General features: G+C 43.7%; 1 protein-coding gene across 9 annotated transcripts in view; it reads right to left on the bottom strand.

Annotated features, from left to right (window-relative positions):
- Positions 1-231: 231 nt before the first annotated feature.
- ARID1B (AT-rich interaction domain 1B) overlaps positions 232-20,867 on the bottom strand; it is a 420,254-nt gene continuing 399,618 nt past the window's right edge. For 8 of the 9 annotated variants that reach the window (XM_053590570.1, XM_053590575.1, XM_053590567.1 and 5 more), the window contains 7 exons: positions 19,655-19,793; positions 19,242-19,414; positions 13,939-14,089; positions 11,114-11,210; positions 8,940-9,723; positions 6,829-6,959; positions 232-4,797 (listed from right to left, as the gene is read on the bottom strand). In XM_053590570.1, the coding sequence (XP_053446545.1) occupies positions 3,073-4,797; positions 6,829-6,959; positions 8,940-9,723; positions 11,114-11,210; positions 13,939-14,089; positions 19,242-19,414; positions 19,655-19,793 (3,200 nt within the window). In that variant the 3' untranslated portion in view covers positions 232-3,072. The remainder of the gene's footprint in view (positions 4,798-6,828; positions 6,960-8,939; positions 9,724-11,113; positions 11,211-13,938; positions 14,090-19,241; positions 19,415-19,654; positions 19,794-20,867) is intronic. The other variant, XM_053590568.1, reaches the window with a different exon arrangement.

The following is a 20,867-nucleotide window of genomic DNA, read 5'->3' as shown; positions in this document are numbered from 1 at the left end:
TAAGACTACCCACATCCTCTTTAAAAAAATCATTCTGTTATGACTTTTAAAAAACAGCTTAACTGCTCTTTGAACTGGCCACCTCATCAGTGAACACGGATTCCCCGTCATTCTCAACCTCAAACAGAACATTCTGAACAGCTCTCACTGAGCAGATGCCACCCAATAGTATCTCTTATGTGACATTAAAAAATTCACTCAAATACCAACAGATTCAACTTTATAGCACCATTCCAAAATACTAAACTTTCTTTGCACCTTTATTTTTATCTTTTTTTGGTACACATTTAAAGTATGGGCATCCTATAAATTTCTGAAAAGCCTTATAGAAAAAAAAAACAACTAATTTTTAGGACAAAGCAATAACTTAGTTTATAGGCAAGATGATCTCAAGCAGGCTGTAAATTCTTCGTGGGCTTCTGTAAGTCTTGATTGAGGGGTGAGAGGGTAGAAAGGATGCTACTGTCCTCCAGGATTATTCTAGAGATTGTGTTGCATATCTGCATATATAAAAACTTGTTGCTCAATGGTCAGTTTCTGGGTATCAGTTACAACTCAAACCATGACAACAACAATCTAAGGATTTCACTTTTCTGATAGACAAAAGAATCGGATGTTGTATACGCCTTTTATACATACTCTGTAAGAGAGGAATTAGAATATTGAATTCCCTCTTACAGATCTCCATATTTTAAGCATGGAGCACTAAAATCTGTTCTTAGCAAGCAGATGTATTTAAAGTAGAATTATAAATGGGTTCTTAAGGTCTATTTGGCTGCATTGTTTTGTAAGAAGACTGAGTAAGGTGGGAGTTGACAGATGAGAGACTGCTCGCAGAAAGTATTTTTTCCTTGTGACACCAGGGAGTCACGTCTCATGCTGATTATAACCACAAGTTCTTGTTTAACTCTTCCATATGTTACTGGAGTGATGTGAACCGAGATAATGGGAGGGGCAAGGGCTGGGAATTGCGAGTGCGCAGTGTCCGTGGGAGTGGGGGAAGAGGTAGAGTCAGAGTAAGGAGGGTCCACTCACAGTATCATTGTGTAGCAGTTTCAAAGAATTGATTGGTACACAATAACAGTCGATGACCAGGAAGAAAAAGTTTTACGTTAGAAGTAACTAGTATTAAAAAGCTACTGTGCACCAGGTAGGAAGGAATAGGAGGATAATATGCCCTGAAATAGAAATCATCACTTTGCACTATGTACACCACATACAATATAACACATTCTTTTTAACATTGCACAATATAAATATTATACACAGTGGAGTAAACTAAATGCAAGACTTTGAGGCACACAGAAGAAACACGGAGTAGATTGAGCTTTGATTAAAATCAAGATGGAGTTAGTAAAAGGCAGAGTGTTACATTTTCAGGCCAGTAAGCTTTTGCGATCTCACCTCGAGTGGGGTGGCAGCCACACCCCACATACACGGAAAATTATCATACCTCAATGTCGCTAGCGTTAACTGCTTCAAAAAAGACTAATTAGCTACATAATTTGAGAAAATCAAATGGTTGCTCCCCACTCTAAAGTAGGTAACCCCTAATGGTCTCTTCCAAACCCTGGGTATTATAATGTGAGTACACAGCTCTATTTCCCCAAGTTCTTGTAAATAACTTGGTTACTATGAAATCATTTGAAGGAAACTAGAACAGTATTCAAGAACACCCATCACAGTGCTTAACAAGATTTAATGTACATTTATTCTTAACATGTGGAACATATAAAGATTTTATACTGAATAAATGATATTCATTAAGCCAGAGGAAAAGGAGGAATTTACATCAAGTTTTTTCTTTTTTTTTCTTTTTTAACTACATTATCTTGAAATACAAATGTGGATTCTCATCACTGAAAAATCTTTGAAGTTGTGTTTCTTCCTTTTGTATTTTTTTCATTTTCTCTTTTTTGTCTGTACTGGTAACCATTTTCTAAATCAATCCATATGCAACCATTTCCACGCCTTGATTTATGAAGCAAATTGTGATCAGCTGCTCTCCCGAAATAGAGCATGACTTTATACATACAGAAACTTGTACATTACCCTCTTTTTTTGTTTTTTGTTTATTTTTGTTTTTTGTATTTTTTCTTTCTTTTTTTTTTCCTTTTTTTTGGAGATATGGCCCTAATGAAAAAATATATAAAATAAAAATAAAAAATTATTTAAATCTACCATCACTTCGTAGTTACCACATCATGAAAAAGAAACTAAAAACTTTGTACTAAAAAAAAAAAAAAAAGAAAAAATGAGGGTATGTTTCATGTACAACTTCTATATACATCATGGCCCATAGGCAGTAAAAAAAAATATTTAAAAAATGATTAAAGGAATTGTGAAGAACTGTCATGTGGAAGGTCAAACGCCGGACAGCAACGTGACGGTAGTGGTGAGGAAGCAATTTCCGTTTATTGTTGTCAGGTATATATTTTCAATCATAACTTAAAAACATTGTTTTTGCTCCTAGCCTAATGTAACCATTTTCCTGTGGAGAAACCAGTATCATTTCAGAGTTTTGATGATTAACTGACACACCTCCTTGAGCCCCTATCTATATTTCTAGAAATTTCTATTGCACAGAGCTTTGGGTGATGGGATACGTTTTTTTTTTTTTCATTCTCTGAAGAATAAAACACATAGGAAATTGATAATTTTTCACCCGTTTTCCTTAGTGTGGTGAAATTTTCCCATCTTTAGCCACAGCTTTTTTCTTTAAAGTCAATTTGCTTCCCCCCAAAATGCAATCAACATGGAAAAGAACATTAAAAAGAAAATCTGTGAAAAACAGAAAGTGACCTTTGAATGCACTAGACAGCAACTTTGGTTAAAAGAAAAAAAGAAAGAAAAAACCCCCAAAGGATGTACTTATACACACAGACAGCAAATATTAATTTCATAACTGTTCAAATTAATTATTTCTTTAATTCCCAATTGGTAAATAGCGAATGGGGCAGAGGAGCAAAGATTTTCTTTTCCTTCTTCCTACGCTGGATAAACAAGAACAGAAAACAGCCAGTTATATGCGACCCTCTATCTTCACTCACACAGGCTCGCCTCTCACGCGTGTCATAACTGCCCAATCTGAAACAGTACGTCACAGATGACGGATGCCACCAGGGAGTTCAGGACAGCTGATATTGAGATATCCAGCAACCGGCCCTCGTGCAAAAGGAATTCGGAGCGGTTTTCGTCCACTCTGGCCATGGCCAGCAAAGCCTTGGCTGCCCTGCACATCATGTCTACGCTAGGTGGTTCCAGAGGCGGGGGCTGCATGTGCATGAGGCTGTGCTGGCTCTGCTGGTACTGGGCCATTGTGACCCCATCCTCTAGGAAGCTTATCAAGTTTCCAATGCTCCCTTTCTGTACAGCAATGGCCCTTGCCGCTAGCGCATCCCCTTGGGCAAGGTTCGATAAAAGCGCCATGGACATTTCTCGACAGACAGGGTTTTTGCGATCCCCAACGTACCTAACTAACGTAGCATAGAATTTCTCCTGACGACTAAATGGAGGAGTGGCCAAGATCAGGTCCACATTGTTGTCCTGGATACTGAGTTTACAGAGGGTCTCCAGCACAAGTCTCTGAGGCGACAGGACCGAGTTGGGTCCCACAGTTGGGAAGGGGTCTTGTGCCTCTGCAGATGGGCACACCATCCAGTGCAGCAAGCCATCCAAAATTGGCAAGCAGATGCTTTCCGTGTATGCGGATAAGTCTAGCTGCCCAGAAATGTTGGCTAATGTGACCAACGTGTTATCCCTCAAGACCTCGAGGCAGTCCCACCACCACTCATCCTTGCTGCAGGCCACCCCCTTGTCCCCATCCTCCTCTTTCTCATAGGTCTGCGGTGCTCGTTTTCTCTCGGGATGCTCGTGGTGAAGAAGAATCAGCTTCCCCAGGATCAGCACCAAGCCTGGATGTTTGGACATTTCGGCATCATTGCCAGGCACAAAGGACAAGCTACGGACGATATTTGACACACAGATGCAGCGTTTGGCCAGCGAGTCCTGCCAGTGTGCGATGGTGCACAGGGGAGTCTCGTCCCGGCTCCTGGGCTCATCCTCCAGCAGCTTGATGTTGCGGTGACTTTTGGCTTGTTGGATACCAAAGGGAAACTTACTGCTTTCGGTCTGGGGCCCAGGGTTTGCGTCTTCGGGCAAGGCCCCAGGACGAGCAGACAGGACGTCATCGATGGTCGCTATGATGCTTTTCTCTTGTTGCTCTTCAGAAGAATCCCCTTTGCCTTCCTGCTCTTTCTTTCTACCCGTTGAGCTTAAAGACGGAGGTGGGCGCCTGCAAGGAGGAATTTCCATCTTGCTCTCAAAGTGAGTCTGGATGTGCTCCGTGGTGTCGCCCCCGCCGAGCTGCCAGTGCAGAAGCCCACTACTGAACTCCTGCACGCGCCCCAGCTTGTCAGATCGGTCAACAACAAACAGGTTGTTCTTTTTGACTATCTTTATTGGCAGCTTGTCAAACTTGCTGGCTTGCTTGGGCTTCTCCTGTGGGGCCGCAGCGGCATCCGCAGCGGGCAGAGCAACACTACTCTTAGCTTCGTCTGCCTTCTCACTGTCTTCGTCCTCGTCCTCCTCGTCCTCCTCCTCGTCGTCAATACATTCAGGATCTTCTTCCTCCTTCTCAGAATCGTCTGCCAGAGACTGGCTGTCATTGTTCCTCGCTGCGTTGTGGTCAAGCGCTTTTTGGCTGGGGTCTCCCACTTCGTATTCCATGAGAATTCCAAAAATGTCAATCAGGCATTTCCTAAAGTACTCGACTAAAAGTTCGAGAAATCCAGACAACTGGAGAAGAGAAGGAGAAGAGAGAGAAAGAACAGGTACAAGGTCATGACATCCTGTATAACTGAAAGGGATGAAAACCCTGAGCACTAAAGGAGTATTTTTATGGTGTGTTCACATGTGTTTTCATCCCTTTTTGGCTGGGCCATGAAAGATAAAGTGACGATCAGTCAGAACTAACTTCCTGAATTTGACATTAACTAAATGAACATTTAGCATACGTCTTTCTTATTTGCTGCTTACTTTCTTACACTACTACTGACATGAAAACTTATTTTTATTTTCATATTTCTATTAGTTTCAATGGGGGACTGCTTTGGTGTCCTTTACCTTTTTGTTCTGATTTAGACACAACACGCTCATTATTAGAAGAGGGTGGATGTGGATTTTATAGACTCTTTTGCCCAAAGTGACTGTTCTCTTCTATTATTTATCTGAGACTTGCTTGCCAGGATTTTTATGGTTATTATTCTTAGGATTTTATGGTTATTTCTGTCTCAGGTGCTATAGGTTACCCTAATTTATATTCCCTATATATCTTTTGGAGAAGATAATTTCAGCCATGTAGTAGCTCATGAATGCTGAAAATTAAAAGCAGATCAATTTAGCCCCTAAAAAATGAATCGGAGTGTTTCACAAAATACAATTTTACATTTCAATTATTCACAACTCTAGCTGAAAAAACCAGTACATAAGAACCACCGTCTATGAGAACAAGTTTGGTTTTCTTCAAGCAAATGTTTATATTGAGAAATACCCAAAACACTCCATGATTCACTACTGCCAGGCCCTCCCCCCAAACCTCCTCACCCCATTAAGGCCTGTCCAGAATAAGCAATACAAAGGATGGTTCTGTGCAGACGTTATGTAAATCAGCGACACCTTCAGAGCCTGCTGTGGAGCAGACACCAGCAGGGTGCAACTCAGGGTGCCGGAGGCGCTCCCAGCAGACTTTCCCTCACTCTTAGAGTCTACTTTTTTCCCAGGGGAAAAGGGAAAGTTAATAAAGCAATTCTGGTTATGAAAATATGTAAACAACAATAGTTTACCTATCGTAGGAATGAGAGTTAATTATTCACACAAATGCAGTGTAAATTTTTTTTAATGCTTATTTTCTGCTAAAGTAGACCTCACGGCATGCTCATGACCTTATCAAGACACTTTCTATCAACTGAAAAATTACTTTTCTGGGCTATAGTGAAGACTTAAATAAGAAAAAAAAAAGAAGTGGGAGATTCTGGTCTTATTTCAATAGGAACAAGGAAATTAGGTGGTTTAGCATTTTTTTGTTGTTGTTGTTGAAAGTAGAGTGTTATTCATCCACTATAGTGCAAATAGCCTTTTCTCATTTTTATTTCTAAATATCTATTTAGAAACATACAGCCCAGTTGATTCCAGGGCATTTTCCCTAAACTTCAGTTCTTCTTTTTCTCTTCCAGCTTTTATAATAGAACCTACTTGAAGCCTAACTCTGAACAGAGGAGTATCAAACTCATTAAAAGCAGTGGCTTCAAAATAGCCTGAGAGGCAGAAACGGGAGCTCACAGACCAAGAAACAAGTGTGACCCTGAGTTCCCAACTATTTTAGCTGAATGCAGGGTACCTTAAACTATTCTCTGTACTTCTATATATTTCATGTAGTATAAAATAGTTTTAATTTTAAATGGCTTTTTAATTAAAAGAAAAATCCCGAATCCTCCTGGAGAGTAGGTTAACATCACACTGCAAAACACTAACAGCAGGCATAATTTTACTACATTCGGACTCATTTCCATTGTCCATCACTTGAAACAGGGTAACTTGACTATCACCCACAGGCCCCCCCCCAACCACTGGTTTCTTATGAGAAATATATACGGTATATACTAAAGACTAAAAGGTATACTATCCCAGACAACTAAAGGCTGGCTTGTAGCAACTGCAAGATTAACAGTGTGAGGCAGTAGCAATTAACTTAGGCACTCATTCAAGAGTAAGTAAGTACCGGTTAGTTTTCTAATATTCTAATTGGGTCCTTACTTGGTGTTGGCTTACCTGGGAGAGATTGAAAGTAGCAACGGTGCTGTCATCATACAGAAGAATGTTAATAGTGTCCAAAGCCCAAGTACTCTCAGCCAAAAGACCTGATTTAAGGGACATCATCACACGCCATGCCTCAGGAGTAACTGAGAAAGAGAGAGTGAAAACGTCATCCCTGTTAACCCGCATGAAGGAAGACACAGGACCACAGAAGGAGCCTGTGCACTTCAACACTGACTTTCGGCAAATGTGCTAAGGGAACAGTGAAACACGATTATTTTCTTATTTTAAATGGAGGTGATAAGCAGCACTAAGAAACTTTTTGGTTTTAGTCCTTATCTTTAACATTGTTATTGTTGTTAAATTTTAAGCCTCTTCAATTTTGTGAAGGCAAAAAATGGAAACCTAATAAACACATGTATATGTTAAAAAAAAAAAAAAAAAAAGAAACGTTTGTTAACATCTTTTGGTTTGTTGGTTAAATAAGAGCCCAAAGCTTTTCTAGAGGTGATGTGCTTAAGCACAGAAGTGGCCCTTTCTCATCTCCGGTTTATTTCTTTTGGTCATCCAAGCCTGTAGTGATGTACCCAGGGCTTTAATAACTGAGTCGAACAAACAAATAAAAGGGGTGCTTGTCTTCTTTTGCCTTCTCCAATCATAAGGGTCTCAAGGTGGTGTCTTTGGAAGGCTACCACGTATGTAGAATATCAAATCAAAACTGAGTTCCAGAAGGGAACACCCTTAGAGAAACAGCCCTGCTTTTCTCACGCTGCGCCTCATGGAAGATGCATCTCTCGTGAAGGTTCCCTGAGCGCAGCAGAGCCGAGGAACTACTGGGCTGTGTTGCTTGTTGTTCTTCCTACTTCTGCTATTGAAGAAAGCAAGAGGATTGCGCCAAGTCTGTGAGGTTTGCCATATGAGGTGGGGAGAACACGCTCAGCCCGCACCTGAACTTTTAAGGAAAGCTGTCTCTGGAAGGTGGCAGAAGGGCCCGCGGGAGCCTGTGGTGGCAGGGAGCACCTGTGGGCATCTGCCATGTGGGGAAGGCACCAGGACTTTTCTGCCTCTATTTTTAATTTTTTTTTTCAAATTTTCAAAGCTAGGCATGTATACTTTTATAATAGAAAAGTTAAAACTTTCTTCTTAAAATAAGGAACACACACTTCCTGAGGTTGAAGACACTGACTCACACACACTAAGAATTTTTGTAGGAATTTTAGACATATTAATTTACACATCCACAAACACACACAAACACACGCACAGTTTCTCTCTATAAAATGGTGCTCAGCATCTGCCAATACCTTTTTTCCCTCTTACCCCCGTACATAAAAACTCCTTGCTTTCTCTATTTCCTTAAAGTCCAATGACTAAAAGTATCTTTAATATCATTAATTTAGTATCTTTAATTTTCTAATCACTGTAAATGATCAAAGTCAAGGGATTTTGGGATTGTTTGCAAAATTTTTTATTATGCAACCCAGATCTGTTATTTTCCTGGCTGTACTTCCATAATAACATGGAGAATGTGGGTGCACTCCCAGATGGTCCCGATTTCTTATTAATATTCAAACATCCCATGGAGAATAAACAAGCAACACCAGCATTCAGGGGACACAGTTCCTCGGCCCACGTCCCCCGGGGCTGTGTACCAGAGCACGGCCTTTCTCGTGTGCCGTGTCATCTAGGAATCTGCATGTCACATCCAAGCTTCAACTTCTTCCCAGGGAAATCCACTGTAGGTTGTTATGAAATTATAGAATGGTTAAGATTCTCAGGTCACCTTTGGCATTTCATTAGCCTCACTGGGGGTCTGCGCAGCACATACTGCAGAGATTAAGGGCCTGGTTAGGGTCAGATCTTTAAGCCCAAAACAGAGCATGTAATTGCCAAGGATATCCTGTCTCTTACTTGGAGCTCAAGCCTCAATTCGAGCTCTTCTCTGGCACCGTTTCTCAGTTCAGATTAGCAGCTTCCAATGAGTACTCCCACATAAAAGCAAGTCCTGATCATTTCTACTCACAACTTCATCCCTTTGAGATTAACAAGGCCTACATCTCCAACTGAAATTAAAAATCTGCATTGCAATTGGAATTCGTTTCAGGGAGAAAACTTTGAATTCTTACCGATATCTTTTGAGGTAATCTTTCGCCTTTGTTTCAAGACTGGCTGGGATGCTTCCACTGAGCCAGGAGGAAAGGTAATCTCCCTTCTGATGGGGGGTGGCTGGGGGGGTGGCCCCGTGACCTGGGACGTGGGGACAGTGGGCATGACCTTTTGCATCTTCATGGAGGGCAGGAAGGGAGACTTGCTTGGAGACATACGGTTCTCCAGGGAGCGCTGGAAGGACGCTGGGCTGGGTGCCCTGGAGATGTGATTTGGCAGTGATGGTGGCGTCTGGTAGGCTGGCTGCGGCGGGCGCGTGATGGGCTGCATGGAGGCTGAAGACGACATATAAGGCTGACGCTGGCTGACGTGAGAAGGCCACGGACTCTCATGATTTATCCTCTGATCAGGGACCATCAGATCGTCCGTGCGGCTCATGCCTGGATAAGGAGGGGCCTGAGCAGGGCCGCCAGGCCCCTGCCTGTTCTGGTAGGGGTAAGGCATGTCGTTGCGGGCTGCCCACATGTTCTGCTGAGGCCCCTCACCAGAGGAAGACTGCATGGGGCCGCCCATCATCTGTGGCGGGACCCCGTGCGCCTGCACCTGGCTTGGGGCCTGCGCCCTCTCTCTGCTGTAGGGGTAGGGGTACTGGCCCTGCACAGGCCTCCTGTCCGGCCCCGAGTAGGCGCTCCCATACTGGTTGTACAGCTCGGGCTGCTGGCTGCCGTACTGCACACCGTATACGTCTCCCTCGTGGCGCTTGGCTGGGGGCCCGTACATGCCGTCCATATGGCGTTTGTAGTTCTGAAATTCATATAGAGACAAATCATACTGATGTGCTCTTACAGATATAACCACTCACATTGTGCAAAACAGTTATTACCTGGAAGAACGTTCATTTCCCAATGAATATGGGATGCTCCTACAACAACTGAGAGCAAACACCTGGCTGACCACGTCTCGGTGTTATACAACACCAGGCCCTCCACACAGAGAGGGCTCCCCAAGTGCACTTTCATACAATTGCAACTTCTGTGGAAAAAAAACAAGCCTCCTCTCCTCTGCCTGCAATAGTGGGACAGGATGGCATTGTGACTACCATATGGGGACACACCAGACAGGGGCTTGGAGCTATACTAAGATGACAGCAGGAGGCAGAAGGATCAATCCCACAGGAGTGTACTGGAGGACCCAGGGGCAGCATGCCAGGTCCCTGGTCAGATGGATTCTTAGGCCTCACTTCACAGAAAAGCCTCCAAAGAGGACTCTGCCTGCCCCTCAGACTGTCCTGCATCTCCTGATGTCTACTCTAGGGTCCCTGCCCTGACTTCTGGCTTGGTCAGGTTAGACTCTTCCACAGAAGCGTCTGAGGACAGGGCCAGCACAGCACCTGATACTGAACTGTCCTCCTGGGGATGTTCTGGGGGCCAGCGCTTAGTGTGGAAATATGACAAGAGGCAGGAGACGCTGAGTCTGCCTTAGTGTTCTTTCATTTTACTTGAGAATTAAGGTCGGTTGGTTTAGTGTGCCTATATGCTCCAGCAAAATTAAATAAATACCTAAAAACTACTTTGCGTTTTAAAAATTCTTAAAAAGAAATCATCCCTCAATTTTGCAAACAGTCTCAGACCTGAGAGCTGTTCAGACTTGCTCGTGGCCAAATCCTTGATGCCTGAGAAGCCTCTCATGAGTGCACTTCTCTGCAACAGAGCCTCAATGGCGAGGCGCAGAGCCACACAGCCAGGCATCTCTGAGCTACACAGCTGCCTTTGAGCCAGGATAAGCTCACCTAGGTATGCAATGGTGTCTCATTTACTTTCACTATGAGTATAATGTTTTAAGTTGCTTTTTCTAAATATTCTCTGTAAAACACTGACAAATACTTCGGATGGGACAGTACCCACAATAAACACAAGTTTAACGTACACTGAGCTCTGACTTGGACTTAGTTATTATTTATGAGGATGATTGCACTTAATTTCTCATAGTGTGTTACATTTATTTTGGGATATTAAGAACTACTTTTACTTTCCTGAATTTAATACTCCAGGGATATTTCTTAGCACTATCTGTATCCTGAATGCTCAATAAATGCTTGTCATGGTTGTTATACTTCCTAAAAATCAGAAGTAACTCAAGCTTGAGTTTTAGCTGCTGGGAGAGAAGCAGCATCACGGACCCCCCCCTCACTCACCGGCTGCTGTGGGTACAGGCCGGGCTGGTGCCCTCCGTATGGTGGCTGTCCCGAGGGAGGACCTTGGCCTGGATACTGCTGCCCATAAGGTTCATGCCTAGAACAGGACATTCAAAGAAAACTTAATATACAAAGAACTTCAGAAAAACAGAAATAACCCACCCATTCCTGGGAATGCTACACCCTTATGTGTACGGTCTCACCCTCAGCACACACCCTGTCAACCGAGGCACCAGAGTGGCAGCTACACCTTAACTCTCAGCTAAAGGGATAGGACACCCATCATAGGAGCAGGGCCAAGTTCCCTGTTTAGGTGGTCAGATAACAGGTGTCGGAACAAGACTGATTGGACAGGCAGGTACCCTGCAGGCACTTGTCAAAGCCTTTGGCTCCTGTCTTTGAGGAGGAAGCCTCACCTACCCACTGTCATCCACTTTCAGAAGAGTTGTGTAAAGTTGTGAAGTGATACGCTAATGAAAGCAGGAAACGTCACAAGGAACCTAAAACTCCACAGAATGCTTCTAGAAGTACCAGAACATGGACATAATGTTTAATTTCTAAATAGTATACTTCAAAGTCCATCCAAATGATACTAACTTAGCTAATAATTATATAGATACAAGTACTGAAATTTCAAAATCCAGTGCTCTAAGTGGGGAGAGGGGATGAGGGACGAGGCAAGGGGGTCACGGTGTATGGAACAACTCTTGAGGTCAGGACATAATTATACGAGGAACTTTATCTAACAAATGCAATCAGTGTAACCTAATTCTTTATATCTTCAATGAATCCCAAATAATAACAAAAAAGTAATAATGTAAAAGAAAATCATTAAAAAACTAAAACAAAACAAACAAAAAACAAACTCCAGTGCTCTAAAAGGCTACAGAAAAGCATGACATCCTGGGTGCAGTGGCTCACGCCTGTGATCCCAGCACTCAGGGAGGCCGAGGTGGGTGGATCGCTTAAACTCAGGAGTTTGAGACCAGCCTGAGCAAGAGTGAGAACCCATCTCTAAAAATAGCGGGGTATTCTGGTGGGCATCTGTAGTCCCTGCTATTTGGGACAATGAGACAAGAGAATCGCTTGAGCCAAAGAGTTTGAGGTTGCTATGAGCAATGTTGTATGAAGCCACAGCATTCTACTGAGGATGACAAAGTGAGACTGTCTCCAAAAAAACAAAACAAAACAACAGGGATGATTTAAATATTCTTTTTCTATTAAATCTTAAAATAGAAATGAATAATATATTTATTTTTCAACTCTTATTTTATTGAGAAATTATAGATATCAAAAATAGCATGTTTTAAAGGGTAAGAGATTCGGAATTCTGAAAACTAATTGGTTTAATTTACTATATTAACACTTCTAAGAAAAATTAATTGGACTGAATATGTTCTTAGACTAATCAAAAAATGAGAATAAGGGGAAAAAATAAATTTTTGGACTATCACGTATAGAACACACATGGGGAGAGTTTTCGCTAATTACTTTGACACTAGAAGGAAGATTTTATTTAGGAGCTAAGAAACAAAATTGAGATGGATAAAATTTAAACAGCAAACAGCATTTTTTCAGAAGAGAAAACTTAACAATGAGGTTAAGACCTCTCTCTCTGAAGTGGTAGATGTGAAAGACCCAAAATAACTGTTCTTTTAATCTCAGCAGAAAAAAAATCAGCAGCTTTTCCTGCATCCTTAAAAACAAACCAAACCTAACTAAAGTCCTTGCTCCAGCACTCTGAAAGGTGGGTATCACAAATAAATATTTGCTAGGTCTGGCCAGGGTAAGAACCAGAAGAAAGCACTACAGCACCTCCGACGGGCTGGCCGCCTACTCTCAAGAAAAGGCCCATGCAGAACGCCACGGAGAAACCCGGCCTGGTAAAACAGTGATTTTCCAAACCATCTGCCCCTTTCCACTGGTTAACACTCCAGTGTGTGCAGTGAGGACAGGGGATGGGCTGAGACCCAGGCAGGCCAGTATGGCTACAGCAAAAGGGCCTTCTACTATACCTCTGTTTTTTTTCTCTTTAAAAATCAGAGATACAATAAATCCTTGTTTCTAATCATTTCCCTTATTAGGGAGGCTGAGAACACACCAGTGGAGGGAAGGGGCTGCTGTGCCAAGTCAGAGGCACAGGCAGAACCCTCTTGGTGAGAGGAAGCCTGCCTGAAACTGCCGGTTTCCCAATGGCCTCGCAACCCCCTCAGTGACTGCCCCTCATCTGCGTCAGTCCTGCAGCTTAATGTGCGATTTTAATGTTAAGATGCTTCCTTAAAAGAAGTTTCAGTGAGGTGTGCACAGTGGGTTTTCTCAGAGATGTTTATTAGGGAGCAAAGTATTCACTCTCTGTTTAAAACGTTCACAGGGAAGATTTGGAAACATCTGGGAGACCTTTCCAGAACACTGAAAGCCTGAAGTGGCCACCACCACAGTGGATGTCTCCCTAAGCAAAAAAGGCCAGGAGCAGGAGGGGCCCTGGGGCTACAGGAATCACGTGTTCAGGCTCCCAGGTAAGCTGTAGGTGGATGCTGGGGGGACCACTGTGACTCGGGGTGGCTGCGGCTTGTGATTTCTTCAGGCAAAGACTCCTGCTGTGGCCGGACCCGCCCCAGCATACCCAATTTATACTGCTGGCCACTCGCTTATGACAACAGACCCAGCTGCTCAAGGACAAGGTCCTCCCCCTCCCTCCCCCCAGTTACCTCCCACAGGACAGCAGACGCGGTGCTGTTGCTGGTGGCTCAGCTCCCAAGGCTCTGAAGGTGTGTGGAAGGAAAGCACAGCTTCTAGTAAGTCAGCTTCATCTTACAAGTACCTACCTCCGATCGTAACTGGCTCCATAGGGAAACTGCTGGCGCTGCCCCATGCCCAGGCTGGACATTGCCCCCGAGGGACTCTGGCTGTACACGTCCTGCATGCTGCTGTTGGGCAGCTGTCCTTGCGTCATGAAGGGCTCACTACTTCCAGGCACTGCAATGTTTTCAAGAAAGGCATCAAATTAAGAATTTCAAAAGTCACAGGGCCCATACATCGCTTCTAGAAATTCCTGTTGACTTCGTATTTATCTTATCCTTAATATGACAGATCACAACACTGACGATAGCACACGAGGTGTGGAGCCAAGACATGTGCTGTGGGGCAGAATTCTAAGCTGGCACCAGAGACCCCCCTTGCCGTGTGCGCCATCCCTGTAGCCCACCCTGCATGTGGTGGAGCCTGTGATAGGGCGGGTGCCACCCCAGAGCTACCTTACAGTACACAGCAAAAGGCACTCACATGTGTAATTAAAGTTACTTGTTAGCTAGCTGGGGAATCACCCAAAGGAAGATGATGCAGGTAGCCCTTTAAATGTGGGTGTAGAGGTTAGAGACAGAGCCCTGCTATCCTTGAAGAAGCCACTGCCATCTGTGGAGGGGACCACATGTCAGGAAAGGCAGGAGAGGACAGTCAACCAGAGCACAGGGCCTCAGCCCCACAACCATGACAATGACCTGAATGACCTTGGAAGAGGACCCTGACACCCAGAGGAGCCACAGACCCTGGGAGACCCTGCTCTCACGCTCTTGTGAGCTGGTGAGTTGGTGGTAACTTTTTATGTAGCGCTACAGAATACCAGCGCAGGCCCGGATCCACTCCCTACCTGGGCAAGTTACTAACTGCCGAGTTTAATTCTTTATCTATGAAATGAGATCACTAATACCATCTCATGAAGTGGTAGTGAGGAAGACATAAAATCTGTATACAAGTCAGTTCCTTTTTCTTATAAGAAAAAAAGTGAAACCTTTAATATAAACACACTCATCTACTTCCTCTAAAATCAGGATAAAGAAACTTGTTAGGGATTTAAGAACGGCTTGGGATGGGATGAGATACAGCTATTTCTAACAGAGGGGAGAGTGCCAATTAGGTCATACATGCTAATCGCAGCAGCTCAGGGCCTGAAGGAAATTGGGTCAAGTCCAGAAACTAGCCTGCAGGCAAATTAAAGATTTTAATATAAATTTTAATTAGTATACGGTACTACCACTTTTCTTCATCCTGCGATGGTTCCTTTTATGTTATATGAGGCAAAAGCTGATTAAAATTTTGTGAGCGGGTGGCACCTGTGGCTCAGTGAGCAGGGCGCCGGCCCCACATGCCGAGGGTGGCGGGTTCAAACCCAGCCCCGGCCAAACTGCAACAACAAAAAAATAGCCGGGCGTTGTGGCGGGCGCCTGTAGTCCCAGCTGCTCGGGAGGCTGAGGCAGGAGAATCGCGGGAGCCCAAGAGTTAGAGGTTGCTGTGAGCCGTGTGACGCCACGGCACTCTACCCGAGGGCGGTACAGTGAGATTCTGTCTCTACAAAAAAATAAATAAATAAATAAAATTTTGTGAGCTGATCAACTTTGCTGGGCTGGGAGACAGGGGTGAACAATTCACGCGTAATGGACTTCACAGTGCCAGGTGCTGCCACCCACATGATCTATTTGATCTCATGCTCACCTGTGGCAGAACTGGCTTGGAGGTGACCTTTTATTTTGTAGACACGAGAACAGAGACAGAAATCAAGCGGCATCAAGTTAAATAGCTTAATTCCTGAATATACAGGGATTTGGAAAAAAGACAACCCAATTAAAAGTGGGCGCACACAAAAATGGACATTCACGGAGGAATAAAAATAAACAATCAACATATGAAAGATGTGTGAATTCTAATAAAGAAAGAAATCCAAGTCAAAACAATGATGAGGGCTTCTCCCCAAGTCTGAGTGGGCCGTGTTAGGATGGCAGACAGTAACGATTCCCAGCATGGGTGAGGGCTGCCCCCTGTGCACTCGCGTTGAGAACATGCACCCTCACCAACAGCTGCCACGTGAGGCTACGCTTTGGCAAACCCAAAGATGCACATCTCTCAGGATTCACAGACGGCACTGTCTCCTCCCACAGTAATGTGGGCTTGGTCATGTGGCCAGTGTTGATAGGGGGGTGGCTGGGTGTTCTGGTAAGTGGGACGCAAGCAAAGCTGCCAAGTGCTTGCAATTGGGGCGTGCCCTCTTGGAATGTTCCCTCTTAGAACCCCTCTGCCACATCACGAGCACCAAAGCCGACCCGGAAAGGCCCACAGAGGCGACCTTGGTCAACACTCCTGCAGAGCTCCCCCTCAGGCTTCCAGACAATGGAAACAGCTTCAGTGTCCCAGCTCATGACATACAGAGGAGAGCTATCTGGTCCATCAGAGAACTGCAAGACGGAATTAACTGTTGCTATTTAAAAACACTATATTTTGGGGTAGTTTGCTGTTACGCAAACTGAGGTACTTAGTAAACTAAAAAAAAGTTCATATTTGATTCAACAACTCTACTTCTAGGAATCTACTTCACAGAAACCACCTAGCAAGTGTGAAAAAATAGTTGTACTTCAACAATCATTGCATCACTGTTTACACAGCAAACTGTTTGGAAATAATCCATCCACTTTTAGAGCATTATGGTATATCTATTCCATTTTAAAAAGTAGAGCTAAAAAAAAAAAAGTAGAGCTATGCAATATTCAAAATATACTGTTTGGTTAATGAACATATAGATACTATGTTCACTTATGTGCAGTCAGTCAATGCCTCTGTCAGTGAAGTAGGGAAATCAGACGTGGGGGAGGCAGGCAGGGGACAGGCAGGGCAAGGGCCACCTCACCAGGCTCTGCCATTCACTGCACCTCACCACAGGCCAGCAGCACGGGCAGCCCTGATGAGAGAGAGCGTGCTGTCCACTTTGCTAGTTGCTGAATAAAAACCAGAGCACCATCAAGTTCATGGATAGAACAAAGCAAACTGAACAATGGAAAACTTCACATAGAACAGGGACAAGAGCAAGAAGTCTGTTTCCATGGATTTTCTGTTTATCAGTGTGCCAAGATTATAAGGCAGCGGGTGAACTGAAATATCCTAAGGATTGTACCAGCCCCTGGGTGTCATTCACACAGCCGATGCAAACACACTGCAGACGGTCCCCAGCGCACCATGGTGCAAAAGTGATATACATTCAGTATGGGCCTTGATTTAAGATGGATTTGGACAAAACCCCATTATAAACCAAAAATATCAAGTCAAAAGTGTGCGTCTGACTTATGGAATTTTCAAGGTCCAATGCATTTATCAATATGGTTTCTTTATAAACTGAGAAGGATCACCTACTGTCTAGGTAGGTTAATCACACAATCATTCCTCCCCAAGTGTATTATTAGAGTAAGAAAAATTCTAGGCATGAAGAGGTAAGGAAAATACAACTCTAGCTATCCAATATACTACATGGGTAGGATATTGGAATGGTTTACAAAAAATATGGGATATATTCACCAGAAAGCACTAATGAAATGTTCTACCTAGCATCTCATATCACGAAGAAAAACAGCTGCTCCCACATTCACAGAGCCTCTGAGTTTGTAAGCTTATGCGTTCAACTCCACGTTCTCCAAAATCTTTATTTGGAATAAGTAGCCCTGAACTTCTGAAAGGAAAAGTTATAGGTTATCTTGCTTTAGGGAACAGTTATCTGAAATACTATATAAGAAATATTATAAATCTCATTTTTAAAATGGTACATGCCCAATATTCAAATTTTTGAGATTCCTCATTGTTACTTTTTACTGGTCCATAAAACTTACAGAAACCAAGGCTTTGGGCTTTATGCTTCTCTCCACTGAAACAATATATAAAGAAATTCATTTATCCTAACATCTCAATACAATACAGGTACTATTGTTTAAAGAATCCCAGAATAATTGCTCCCACAAAAATACTGTTCACTGCCTTTTCTCTATTTTCTAATAATATTCCCATTATGCCTCAAAATTCCACAGGACCTGAATGCATCTGGAAGAAGGCCAAGAAGCAAACTGCTAAGCTTCCACCTGCAGCATACAGGCCATGGGTAGAGCTATAGGGGATGGCTCAGTCTCCACAACTGCAGCGTGGACTCGACCGTGGGGTCAGTAAGCACAAAGGGAAAAGCCGCTCTGGTGTCCCCAGCAGAGCCTCTCCCACAGTCTCTCTCTCTCAGGGATCTCATCGGTCCCACAGCCGTGGATGCCACTTCCACGTGACACCTAATTCTACCCTGTCCTTGCCCTGACACATCTCAGTGCGGCTCTGGCTCCCCGTCTCTGTCCTAGTCCCTGCCCATCGCCCACATGGCAGGAAACACCTGTGGCCCTGCAGTCACTGCTGCCAGCTTCCTCTCCCACTGTCCCTCTGTTCAGCTCAGCAGCACCTCCACGTGCTCCCTCTCCTGTCTGGCCGCCTCCCTGGACTCCCACAGCAGCCTCCCCACCGCTCCTAACTTCTCTCCAGGATGTCCTCCATCGATGGCTTCTCATCTATTTATTCAACAAAAAAATCAAATCATGGCACTTCCTTGCATAGTATCCTTTACGGAGGCAACAAAAGCCAAATCCAAACTCAATGACATGGCTCTAGAGGCTGCTCTGGGCCCGGCCTCGGTCCCCTCACTGTCCCTGAGCCCACGTTGCTGGGCTGGGGACTCCCACTAGCTCCTCACACACACCAATCTGGCTCCTGCCCAGACCCCTCATTCTTCCTTACTCTGCAATCAAGGTGACTAACGTCCCCTCCCCACCGTCCCCTCCCTCTGTCCGTTACCTGCAGCCTTTCTTCCTCCTAGTTTCCGTTCTTCCACCAATCACAGTGTTTGATTACTGACTTGTGGATTAACTTATTTTTTGTTTCCTCCTAAGATCTGCTAATTGTGCGAAGGCAGGGACTGCGTGTGAGTTACTAGTGTTATTACTTAGCACTTAGTGCCGCGCTGCCTCAGACTAAGGTAACAAGGAGCCACCATGACGCTGCCGCCAGGTAACGCCTAGCTGACGTACACGGGGACCAGCCGCTCTTCTCTGGGCTTTCTGTGCGTTAACTGAATCCTCACAGTGCCCTCGAAGCATGTCCTATTGTTTTTCCCAGTTTCCACATGAGGTAAGTAAGGCACAAAGATGCTAAATATCTTTCCCAGGTCACACATTTAGTAGGTTAGGGAGTGGGGCTCAAATCCACACAGCAAGCTCCCACACATGCTCCGAGTGAAGGGGAGCTGGAGGTGGAGCAGCACAGAGAAAGGGCTCTCTGCACTTACCTTTTCTCATGCCCCCAAAGGGGTCCTTGTTGGGCTCATAGGGCATCCTGCCCATCACGTCCGGCATGCCCACACCCTGCTGGTAGGGGGTGTTTGGAGTCATGGAGTTCCGTTTTGGGAAGGACGAATCACTCACGTCTGAGAATGGGTCATGCACACTGATTGTACTGCTTCTGAGGAGACACCAAATGCAGGGGTTACTCCAGACACTATATTCAAAAGACAAACCAACCTGGAAATCCGTCAATGCAAACCCCATCTAAAATAAATTACATGAATAAATCTAGTAGTCATCAACATTGTAAAACTCTCTAGGAAACACTGTTTCTTCTTTCTTTGAAGTTTTTTCCAGAAAATTAAAAGGTAAACAAATCTGATTTTGTATGGCTCACAGACTTTGTTTTTGAACGTACCTTCCACTTGGCATTGGGGTCATCTGTCCGTGAGGGGTGGAGGCTGGGGTAGGTGGCTTCAGGTCACCTGGAACCTCTGCCATGGAATTGCTGCCAGTTGACTGGGGAGTTTGTGGGCCTTGCAAGGATCCTGAGTTAGCTGAGAGTAATAGTAGCACCAAGAGAAAAACGGAAAAGACTAGGGGTTAACTAAGTAAGCTCATCTGCTGGTTACATGTATATACAAAAGAGACCATCTTAACAGAAATAGTAATGGCACCCATGTCGATAATGATGTAATGAAATTAGTTGCTCTTATACTGTTTAAAGTGAAAATCACGAACAGTTTTTTGAATAAACTGTTGGGAAACATATTTCATTCGTGATCCATAAAACATTTATACCTCTTGATGGGGGTACTTGCTTCCCAACTATTTATCTCAAGAAAATAACCTAATAAAAGGAAAGCCTTAGGTGAAAAATGTTTATTTCAATGTTGTCTATAATGGAGATAATCTAAATGTAAATTTTTAAAAGTGATGAAAAATTTGGTACGTCGACTCGATAAACTATTGTGATGCCTTAGAAAAATATTAGAAAACTTAGTTCTCAGTCTTAGACAATGAGAAAGCAACGATTCAAGTTAATCAGGAGTCTTCTGTCACTTCAATACCTTCTCAGCATCGAAATGTGCCTATGCTATGTCATTAACAGTCATTGTTTGAGCTATGATATCAGAAGGATTTGTTATTAAAAAATGCAAGTTACGTTGGTATCAGAGTTCTGAGACTTGGCTTTAACTGTAGTTATACTATAACAACAGAGGCCAGAATTGAATAGGTTTTTTAAAAAACTTAAGTAGGATACTTGAAAAAATTAACCTCATCTTGAAGGAAAAACATAGTATTTCAAGGGCCTTGATTTATAATCAACATCTAACAGTCCTTAGCATGTTAGATGTTCAATGGGATATTGGTTTCATTTATTAATTAAACAAATAGTTATTGGATGAATAATGTACCCACTATATTCTAGGCTCTTCTTCTCTCGTGGATACACCAGTGTACCAAACCAACCCAACAAGAAAGACAAACACCGGCCCTCAGAGTTTACAGTAACAGTGTTCAGGCCCTAACAAGTGGGGGAATTGCCACTGCATGCAAGCAACACTTTACATGTTACTGTTAAACTTCTTTTCTTCTGAAGTTCCCAGGGCTCTCTGCAATAGCCATTA

The sequence above is a fragment of the Nycticebus coucang genome, chromosome 5 (assembly GCF_027406575.1).
Source record: "Nycticebus coucang isolate mNycCou1 chromosome 5, mNycCou1.pri, whole genome shotgun sequence".
In the NCBI taxonomy this organism is placed as follows: domain Eukaryota; kingdom Metazoa; phylum Chordata; class Mammalia; order Primates; family Lorisidae; genus Nycticebus; species Nycticebus coucang.
This window is presented reverse-complemented; position numbering and strand designations above follow the sequence as displayed.